The sequence below is a fragment of the Phasianus colchicus genome, chromosome 33 (assembly GCF_987193195.1).
Source record: "Phasianus colchicus chromosome 33, bPhaCol1.hap1.1, whole genome shotgun sequence".
Lineage (NCBI taxonomy): Eukaryota > Metazoa > Chordata > Aves > Galliformes > Phasianidae > Phasianus > Phasianus colchicus.
In genome coordinates this window covers 1,118,254-1,128,792 of record NC_143468.1, presented here as the reverse complement: position 1 = coordinate 1,128,792, position 10,539 = coordinate 1,118,254, and the positions used below count along the sequence as shown (strand labels likewise).

The window sequence follows — 10,539 nt, the reverse complement described above, 5'->3', positions numbered from 1 at the left end:
CCCGGGGAAATGGGTGGAAATGGGGCTGCCAGGTCCCACAGGTTTGCTCAGAATGAAGCTGAGGTCCCAGAACAGCCCTTCCAGAGCAGCATTTAGCGAGATATCACAGTGCAAGGGAAAACTCCACATGCAAGCATGCAGTGAGATATTGGACGCTTCGCCCTGGTCCTGCCCCAATTTGCTCTTTGCTGGTACTGCCCTCCTCCCTCAGGGGGTGACATTTCCCTTCCTGGGGGCTCGGTGCAGAGCTCCCCCTCCTCAGTGCAGTTCTTGATGTCCTGGCTGTGGTCCTCATGCCAGCACTGGGCTCCTTTGCTGTAAGATTTGCTCCATGCTATACCTACACTAACTCAAGGATCTTGGCCAAGCCTTTGGCAATCACATTTCTTTCCACATTTCCTGTGTTTTCTCACTCCTGCAGGGAGGAGAAGAAAAGACAACCCCATGGTGGAGCTCCTCCAGCTTTTGTCTTGCCCCAAAGCAGCTTGTCCTCTCTGTGCCTTGGTTCTCTGCTCAGCCCACTCTCCCCAGGGCCACACTGGAGGCTGATTCCTAGCCCTGAGCTAGGTAGTGGTCTTAGAATTGCAGAATCACAGAATGGTTGGGTTGGAATAGACTTCAAAGACCACAGAACCATAGAATGGATGAGTTGGAAGGAACCCCAAAGTCCTCCCTTTATGGGCTGCTCCCACCCCCATCAGCTATCCCTCATCCCATCCACGGCCATGAGCACCTCTGGGAATGGGGTGCCCACACTTCTCCAGGCAGCAGTGCCACGGCCTCACCACCACCTCTGGGTAAAGAATATCCTCCCCACACCTCACCCAAATCACCTATCTTTTAATTTAAAGCCATTCCCCCTTGTCCTATCACTGTCTGCCATTGCATAAAGCTGCTCTTCTCCTGTTTACAAGCTTCATGTAAGTACTGGAAGGCTGCAACTATATCTGCCTCCACGGAGCCTTCTTGTCTCCAAACCAGTTCCCATCAGAGAATGAAACCAAGAAGCAGCAGTTTTTAAAAATGACAGATGCTCTTTATTGGACAACACAGTATGGTAGGAAATGAAGAGGCTATAGCCATGGGGACAAGAAGTTGGAGATCAGTGGCAATTCTTGTATGCAGAAAGCAGTAACCTTTCCCCTGGGTTCCTGAGAGAATAGAAGGGGCTGGAAAAATCTTTTAATTGCAGCTGAAAGGTTTGGAGGTTGTAACATGTGATGTGACTAGGGGCTTGCAGAGCCTCTTAGGGCTCCTGTCCTTGCCGAGGACCTGGGGCTGAGGTTTCACAGGGCTGTCCCCTTGCTGTGGGGCGAATGAAAAAAATGCACGTGGCCTCCCCCCATTCAGCAAATTGCTTTAAATGCTTTGCATTAAATACATGATCTCGTGGGGAGGAATGGAGGAGGGCTGGCATCGGGTACCGTGCCAGCTCCCAAAGCCCCATTGGTGACCTGCTACAACCTGTGCTTTGGCCAAAGGTGCTCCAGATTCTCACAGCAGGGTCCTGGTCTCCCCCCAGTACCCCGAGAGACGCTGGCAAAGGACGGAGGGAGGAGAAGGCGCAGCACAGCTATGTACAGCACTGATTGGTAAGGCAGCACGTTGCTTTTGGAAGGCAGGAAACACACCGTTGGCTGGAACCATCCTTATCTGATGGTCTTTTTGCTGGTAGTGGTCTTGGAAACGATCCGCACACTGCCTCCCGTGCTGGAGCTGACCCCTCGGCTGCTGCTGGAGCTGAAGTTGCTGCCTCCGCCATAGCTGTAGCTTCCACTCCCGCCTCCGAATCCTCCACCGCCGCCGCTGCTGCTCATGGTGTAGCTGCCACCACCTCCCATGCTGAGACCACTGCTCATGCCAAGACCACTTCCCATGCCGAGACCTCCTCCCATGCCAAGACCACTGCTCATGCCGAGACCTCCTCCCATGCCGAGACCTCCTCCCATGCCGCCGCCGCCGTAGCCCATCCCGCTGGAGCTGCTCACTACAGCTGTGAGGGAACAAGAATGGGTGAGCCCACCTCAGCATGTCCCCGGGGTGGGGGGACCAACCCCAGCAAACAAGGGTGGAAGATGGGGAGATACTTACAAACACTCACGGCTCCAACGCCCTCTCCAGCGAGCCTGGTGGGGAAGGGGAAAGAAGGAGGTAATGCAGGCAAGACGCAGTGGTACTTAGGAGCATCTCACTGCAGGAGCATCCAGTTGGGGAACTATCCAATGGGGGGACCATCTAAATGGGGGACTATCCAACTGAGGGGCCATCCAACTGGAAGGCCTCCAAACTGGGAGACCATCTAATTGGGAGAACATGCAATTGGGGAATCATTCATCTAGGGGACCACTCAATTGGAGGACCATCTAAATGGGGAATCATCTAATTTGGGGACTTTCTGTTTGGAGGCCCATCTATTTAGACTTTCATGGCCTTCAATAGGGTCCGTCCACTGCTGGGCTATGTCTGCAGCACATGTGGAAGTGGCAGTTTTTCTTAGTGCATCAGATGCCAACAAATGGGGAACCCAGCTTTTCCTAGAAACCTCACATTTCAAAACACCCATCTCCTCCCTTTTTTTTTAATGCTCCTTTATGCTCCAGATCCTTGGGGTGAGCTGAGGCTTTGGACTCAAAGAATGGTGCAGCATGTAGGGAAAAGTGATATTTGCTATTTATTTCTGCAGGGATTCTGCACCCACCTGCTCTCCTCGCCCTCCAGCAGCTTCCTGTAGGTTGCAATCTCAATGTCCAGGGCCAGCTTGACGTTCATCAGCTCCTGGTACTCACGCAGCTGCCGGGCCAGGTCTGCCTTGGCTTTCTGCAGGGCATCCTCCAGCTCGGCCAGTTTTGATTTGGCATCTTTCAGGGCCATCTCCCCACGCTCCTCTGCCTCAGCAATGGCTGCTTGGAGGCTGGCACACTAAAACAGAGGGAAACAAATAGCTGTTTAACTTGAGCTACCCAAATCTGCAGTCCTATGGTACTGTAGGCGCAATTGGGTGGCTCCAGCATAACTCTGGGATGTGTGGAGCTATCAGAGAGGTGTCACAGGGTGGGTGACTGAAGAGCCACAGTCCTGTTCCACATGAGAATGAGCAAAATCTGCATCTTTTTGCTTTGCTGGCATGATGCAATAGCTCGCAGCTTGTTTCCCCAGCAAGTAAGCAGCAATCACAGCACATCCTTACATCCAGGGACCTTCTCCAGTAGGGAAAAGAGATGGCCATGCCTGCCAATGCAGGACATGGGCTTCCATCCCTGTCCAAAGCTAGGAGCATCCCCCCTACCTGTTTCTTCACACTCTCAATCTCGTTGCGCAGCCGCTGCACCATCCGGTTGATCTCTGAGATCTCCATCTTGGTGTTCCTGAGGTCATCCCCGTGGCGCCCAGCTGAGACCTGCAGCTCTTCATACTGGTGAGCAGAAAGGAGGAAAGCAGTGGTGAGGGACCATGGGGCTGGGAATGGTGTGTACCGAGTCTGGGTCTGCAGAGAGGGGGACCTCTGAGCACCTTGCTTAGCCCAGTGTTGGCGAACTATGCTTTGCATAGAGAGCCTGTGTGTTGTCACTTGCTTTAGGAACCTGGGAGGGAAAGAGCAGTGCGCTGTGTTTAAGGCCAGGTCTACCAGCAGCTCTGTGAGCCCAGAATCAAGGTGTTTAATCTTGGGTTCACAGCAGGGAAAGTCTGCTGCCTTGTGCAGTGGTCCACCAGCAAGCAATGGCAATCTGTATGCAAGAGCTCATTGCAACGTGCACAGAACGTTAATTAATTTCTTGTGCAGCGCTGAGATCCTTCCATGGTGAGTCCTGCTTCCCTTCAGCTAATATGATGCAGCATCTGTGGTCCCAGTCACCCACCTTGTTCTGGTACCAAGCCTCTGCCTCAGCCCGGCTGCGGTTGGCGATGTCCTCATACTGTGCCTTCACCTCTGCAATGATGCTGTTGAGGTCCAGGCTGCGGTTGTTATCCATGGACAGCACCACGGAGGTGTCAGATACTTGCTGCTGCATCTGGGACAATTCCTGCAGAAGATAGAAAAAAATGAGTTGTCTGCTTTCTGCAGTGGAAATCATAAGATGGCTTCTGAGCTCTGTCTTCCAAGAGATGCAATTTCTTGTATTTCTCTGTATCTCTCTTGGCACAGGTCATCATCCTGGAGGTGTTCAAGAAACGTGGAGATGTGGCACTTGGGGACAAGGATAGTGGGCATGGTGAGATGGATTGGGGTTGGATTGGATGATCTTAGAGGTCTTTCCCAACCATAATGATCCTATGAGTCTACAATTCTCTGATTCTACTTATCCACAATTTTCTATCTTATGGCTGCATTGCGATTTCTAACAGGCAGTGATGCTTCCTCCTTCACTGCCGTGCAGCACTGAGTGTGGAGTCGAGGGCACAGAACTGCAGGGGACATCGTGCAGGGAACCAACTACTCACCGCTTCATACAGAGCCCTCAGGAAGTTGATCTCATCTGCCAGCCCGTCTGCTTTGGCCTGCAGTTCCACCTTGTTCATGTAAGCACCATCCACATCCTAAAGAAAAGCAAAGCAAAGCTTCAGGTGCAAACCCACAGCAAAGGGATGTCCATTTTTTGGGCAGAGGGCAAAGCTCAGATTCATGGGGATCTGACTGGGATCAGAATTGCTCCCTTGCTGTGGGTATCTGGAGCAGTACTCAGCCCATTACGCACTCCTGGTTGTGGTAACGCTGTATTCCACTGCCTGACCCTGCTGTGATGCTGCAGGACCTCATTTCCCAGCAGCTCTGCTTGGGCTCAGCCCTTTTATTCCATTCCTCCTTCCCTCGCTCCCTCTTTGCTCACCTTCTTGAGCACCACGAACTCGTTCTCTGCGCCCGTGCGCCGGTTGATCTCATCCTCATACCTGCAGAGATAGGAGAGGGTTTGAGTAGCAGCAAAAAACCCCACGGAGGACAGGCAACAGAGATGGGTCCCACATCACTCATTGTGGCTCGCGGATTCATCCTGCACTCTCACTTCTTTACAGAGCAGATGCAGAGCAAATTGTCACTGGGGCTTCAAGGACTTCATGTGTGAGAAGTCCTGGCTGAAATCTAAAGAATCCAATTGCTGCCCTTAGATCCAAGCTTATGCAGGGTTGCATAAGGCAGCAGACGCTCGTGGAGACCTTTGGTCAAAGCAAAGATGTGCAAAGGCTTTCAGTGAAGCTGGACTGCAATACCCAGCAATGCAACCATTTGATATTATAATAATGCTGATGGCTCTGAATAATCCACCACAGCATTTAATTTACTAAAAAAAAGGGGAAAAAAAAGGAGAAGTCTGTGATTCTTTAACCACAGTTGTGCAAGGGCAGATCGTTAAGTAAGCCTCAGAGGAACTTTTTATGGCTCTGAGCAACATCCTCTCATCAGATAATCAGGGCAGGGCTGAGCTAGAAAGCCGACAAAGCATGTGGGCTGTTGTGGCAAAGAGCTGGCTTTGAAAGGCAGGTTTGTGCCAGTCCTCCAGCTAATGCTGGTGAGCATCTCCCTGCAGCTGGAGCTTGGGTGGACAGCAGGCAAGGTCGAAATGAGCCAGAGGGTGAGGAACCAGCTCCAGACTTGAAATAAAACATGTTCTCTTGCCCAGGCAGTAGCTCAAAGATCCAGACAATGCCCTCTGTGGTATTAGCTGATGCTCGCAAAAGGCTCTAACTCATACCAAGACCTGAAATGCACCCAAGAACAACATACCAGGAGCTGGTTTGCGTCAGCCCATCCTCTCAGATCTAACTAGCTCCCACCCCCAAAATCACACGCTATTCACACACTTAGCTCTCTAATATTACCATGTCCCCGTACTTCAGGGTGTTTTATTCAAACTCACAGTTGACCAGATCTGGTTGCATGAGAGAGAGACTGTTCTCACCGATGGAAAACAAATTGCCGCGCCTGAAAAAAACACCTAAATGTCCTCAGAGCCAGTGGGCACCCACCAACATGTCCCAAAAATGATTCACCCTCCTCTGCTGGATGATGGGGCTGATAGCCTTTCCCAGAGGTTTACTTTAAGGGGAGCTGAGGCAATGGGCAAAGAAAACAGCTGAGCATCTTTCACATGATTGGAGCTGAGCAAGGCTGAGCACATGCGGGTTGCCTGGGCCCCTTTGGAAAGATTTGCTACAACAGAAAGTTAGGGATTTTGGGAGCTGGCTACATTTTATCCCTGTTTTCATGTCTAATGCGGTCATGAGCTATACTTTTTGCTCTTTATAGGTTATATTTTGGGAAGCCCAAGGGTTCAGACCATGGCTTCATGGCAATGCATGAGCGAGTCCTGTGCTAAATGCCAGTCCTGTGTGCAAGAAACTCAACGTGAACAGAGGTAACCAAGATCAAAATGTTGCTGCTCTGTATTCATTCTGCAAACTGCAAGAGGAGCCCAGTGCAAGCACAATGCATGCACCACAGAACCCAGCTCCTCTGAGATCAATTTTCGTGTCTGTTGACCTACAGAGCGCAATCTCTTACTTGTTCTTGAAGTCCTCCACCATGTCCTGCATGCTCCGCAGCTCCGAGTCCAGTCGTCCCCTCTCCCCCATCAGGCTGTCCAGCTGCCGCCTCAGGTTGTTGATGTAGGACTCGAAGAGGGGCTCCAGGGACTTCCTGGTGATCGTGTGGCCCTGCTCTTGCAGGAGGCTCCATTTGGTCTCCAGCACTTTGTTCTGCTGCTCCAGGAACCGCACCTGGGGAAACAAAAAATGGCTGTAACCCAACAGAAAGAGAAGAGGGAGAGCATGGAATGAGGATCTTCCCACAGGAATTCAGGGCACTGAGTTCTCCAAAGCGGCACAAGCAGCTTAGGGAGAATTTTCAAGAATTATCAAGCTGCCAAGCACCTGTTTTTGCAATTCTATGTGTTTCTCCCTGCACTGGATGCTCTGCCCTCCTTAATGGTTTAAACTGGTGGTGTCTTGTGGAGGAACTTTGGCCCTTTACAATCCATGGAGGATCCATGCAGTGCCTGGGCAGTTTTTTAGGCAAAAGGGGGGATTTGCTATGTCAGCAAAACAAGGCTCTGGAAATCTTGTCCTTGCAAAAAGCGTAGGACAATTCTTAATGTTCAGCCAAGCACGGATTAGTTCAGGCAAGCCCTGAATCCAAAGAAAGCTCTTCCTGCTGTTCTTTCCTGAGGCAAAAGAGAATGTGCCCGGGCTGAGACCCAGCTCTCACCTTGTCGATGAAGGAGGCGAATTTGTTGTTGAGGGTCTTGATCTGCTCCCGCTCATGTGTCCGCACCTTCTGGATCTCAGGGTCGATGTCCAGCTTGAGGGGTGCCAGCAGGCTTTGGTTGACGGTCACTTCGTGGATGCCACCGGGTGGGCAAACAGGGAACCCGGGGCCACCACGACCACCAAATCCGGGACCTCCCATCCCAAACCCACCCAGCCCATAGCCACCACCGCCACCAGCTCCTCCTAAGCCCAAAGCAGCGCCTGCTCCTCCACCATAGCCCAGACCAAAGCCAGCTCCTCCACCAAAGCCGTATCCAGCGCCGGCTCCGCTCCGCAGCCCTCCGCCAAGGGAGATTCTCTTGCTTCCACCCAGGTTATAGAGACTTCTGCTGCCAAAGCCGCCACCGGCTCCGAAGCCTCCTCCGCCTCCAGCTCTTCCTCCTCCAACTCTGGAGACAGAGACGGAGCTGAAGCTGCTCCGTGTGCCACTGCCACCTCCCACGATAGCAGAGCCTGAGCTAAAGCCCCTCATGCCCCCTCCGGTGGAAGATCTGTATGAGATCCGGCTCATGGCTTGTGCAGTTGGAAACGCAAAGAGCAGGAACGAGGGAAAGAGCTGGTGATAGAAGCTGAGCAGCAGGGAAGCAGCAGAGGGCAATGGAGACAGAAACCCCTGTGATGGGAGAGCCTGGGAGCCTCCTCTTTTATCTGCTTGGAAAACTTGGCACGGGGATTCAGAACTTGACGTGCCTTGCAGCAACTTGCCTTGTCAAACACACCTAGGCTACCGCGAGGCGCTGAAAAATGCATTGTTTGCAGGCAAGAAAGTAACGGAGCAAGGGAGCTCCCCCCACCCCCAGAGCCCTGAGTCACCGAAGGAGAACTGGACGGGATCAGCACGAGCAGGACGTGGCACGAAGCTCCCAGAGCCCCAGGAGATCCTGTTCCCTATGCCAAGCTCACCCGTTGGAGCAAGCTTCCCTGCTCTGAGGCGAGGGGAAATTGGGGGTTGAGCACACTGAATGCAAAAAAATAAAAAATAAGATAAAATAATAGGGGCTGATGTCCCCAGGACCACCTGGTATGGAGTTGTGTTATGTTACATGGTGACCAAATGGGGGCTGATGTCCCACGGACCACCCGATTTAGGGTTGTGTTGGGTTACATAGTGAAAAACACGTGGGCTGATGTTTCCAGGACCACCTGGTATGGGGTTGTGTTGTGTTACATGGTGACCAAATGGGGGCTGATGTCCCCAAGACTGCCTTGATTTGGAGTTTTGTGCCCTGGGGAGTGCTGAGGGGGGAAGTGGGTCTCCTTCCCAGTTCTGTACTTTTGGTCCCTTTTGGAAAAGAGCTCTGAGGGATCAGGGGCTGAGTGGGAGATGTCTCCTGGTTGTTTTAGCAAAAACTTGTCTCTCTCCATTGCAGGAGGAACAGAGAAATCAATTATCGTTGCTTTCAAAGACAGCAAGGGACTCACCTTTCTGAAATAACATGAAACTGCATTAAATAGTGTGCTGACCCTTCCAAAGGAGATATTACAGAGCTGCTGGGAAGTTGTTCTTGTTTCGAGCCTTCCAGCCAACTGAAGGCTCAGAAGTTCCCAAGGAAGCTGTTTTCTATTGCTCCCCCCATTTTGGCCCTCAAACCCGCAGTTTCCACGTCACTGTGCTCAGCAGGGGGGAACTTACCACCTACTCCCCCATCTCCCTCCCACCCCTCCCTCGCTCTGCTGAGATCATCTTGGATGGTTTTCTCCTTGATCCTGAGCTCAGGTGAACCCGCCCTGCAGTGGGGCTTTGGGATGGTGCAGGAGCAGTGGATGGCATCTCTTCTTGTGCCCCCAAAGGGATGAGTTGCCCACCCACCCAACCCATCTGCAGCGCAGACCCAGCCCAGCTGCCATCCGTGTGCCAGATAAACCAACAGCACACGGCAGAGAGATAAAGCTGAATCAAAGAGATTTTAAAAAATTGGCTACGTGAGCAATAAGTACAGAACATAATCCAGGATGAGTCGCTCCGGGGTATCTGCGGCATCTCATGGCTTGTTTCTGTTGATGTGTTTCCAGCTGCCGTTTGCTCTGTCTGGGAACTTGAAAGAACCTGAGCAGAAGGGATTTTTGATTTATTTATTTTATTTTGTTTTATTTATTTCCTTACTGCAATCATAAAAGCACTCCCAACCCTCATCCGTGCCATCCACTGCGTGATGCCAAAGATGTGAGTCATGGGCATGGAGCGCACTGGGGTGAGCAGAAGGAGTGGGGCCAGGCTGTAGCGAGGGGGTGCTCTCAGCTCAGGAATGGAGGCATTGAAAACACCAAATTTTTGCAGGAAAACCTAACCCACACCCACCTATCCCGAAGTTGAGGGAGCTCTGGTTTCACAGTGATGCACAACGACTGTAGAACCCAATCCTAACGCCAATTCCAGGAATGCTGCTGGGGCTATTGACATGAAATAAATCGTGCTGGGAGAACAGCATATGTGCAGAGGTTGAGTTCCTTGGGGATGGATCCATTGCTGCAGATGGAGCCATGGACAGGGGCCAAGCAGCAGTGCGGGGAGCATGCCTTTGGCTCCTAGAGCTATGCAAAGTCACACCTGGGAACCAAGCACAGTGTTGTAATTAACACAAAGAGAAAAAGGCTTCATGGCAAGGCACTCATTACCTCCCAGCTCTTCTAGGAAAGCCTGTTGCTGCAGACAGTGGTAATTAAGTGGAATATTACAAAGGGCTCAGTGAGCTGGTTAGGCATAGAACCCGAGGAGAATTCTTGCAGCGTCTCACTCCTTGCTCTCTCTGTATCTGCCCAGGGCTGCTGTGTTTGCCCCCTTTGGGTATCCCCACCTCCCTTTTAGGTCCTATCTATTTTTTCTTCCTTTTTTTTTTTTTTTCTTTTTTTTTTATTCTCCATGGCATAAAAGACACTCCCAATGTAAGGTGAGATGAGTTTAGGTCATCCTTAGCTGCATTAACTCCTACCACGCTCTGCAGGTCAGCCTTAGCACAGGGCGCACAACCCGAGATGACTCACCATTTATTTTTAACCTTCATTCATTTTTGGCCTCTTTACCCCAAACACCATCCTCTGTGGGGTCCAAGGAGAGGGGATTTTCCTCCAGATTTTGGTCTCTTTCACTGCAGCTCCTTTGATTTTTGGGTGATGTTTCCGTACTCGCTGCTGCCGGATCCCGGCGAGGTTTCGCGTGCATGCACCTGCCCTGGGGATGGTGAGGGCAGAGCAAAGCGTCTGGCCCTTTGAAATGCAATAAGGCATGAGGGTTTGTCTGAGGATTCTTCTTTTCTTTTCTCTTTTTATTTTTTTCTCCTT

General features: G+C 51.5%; 1 protein-coding gene across 3 annotated transcripts; it reads right to left on the bottom strand.

The window, feature by feature from the left end:
* Nucleotides 1–1,595: 1,595 nt before the first annotated feature.
* On the bottom strand, nucleotides 1,596–7,771 carry LOC116235226 (keratin, type II cytoskeletal 6A-like). 3 transcript variants are annotated; one of them, XM_090128534.1, is made up of 10 exons: nucleotides 7,199–7,771; nucleotides 6,497–6,711; nucleotides 4,827–4,887; nucleotides 4,441–4,536; nucleotides 3,858–4,022; nucleotides 3,287–3,412; nucleotides 2,699–2,919; nucleotides 2,092–2,126; nucleotides 1,922–1,993; nucleotides 1,596–1,834 (listed from the first exon to the last, which is right to left on the bottom strand). In XM_090128534.1, exons 1-10 carry the CDS (start codon nucleotides 7,769–7,771, stop codon nucleotides 1,650–1,652), a joined length of 1,749 nt encoding a protein of 582 aa, XP_089984660.1. In that variant the 3' UTR covers nucleotides 1,596–1,649. The 3 variants fall into 3 exon arrangements, with proteins under 3 accessions (XP_089984660.1, XP_089984659.1, XP_031459100.2); XM_090128533.1 differs by having other exon boundaries at nucleotides 1,596–1,888; nucleotides 1,952–1,993; XM_031603240.2 differs by having other exon boundaries at nucleotides 1,596–1,993.
* Between the last annotated feature and the right edge of the window lie 2,768 nt (nucleotides 7,772–10,539).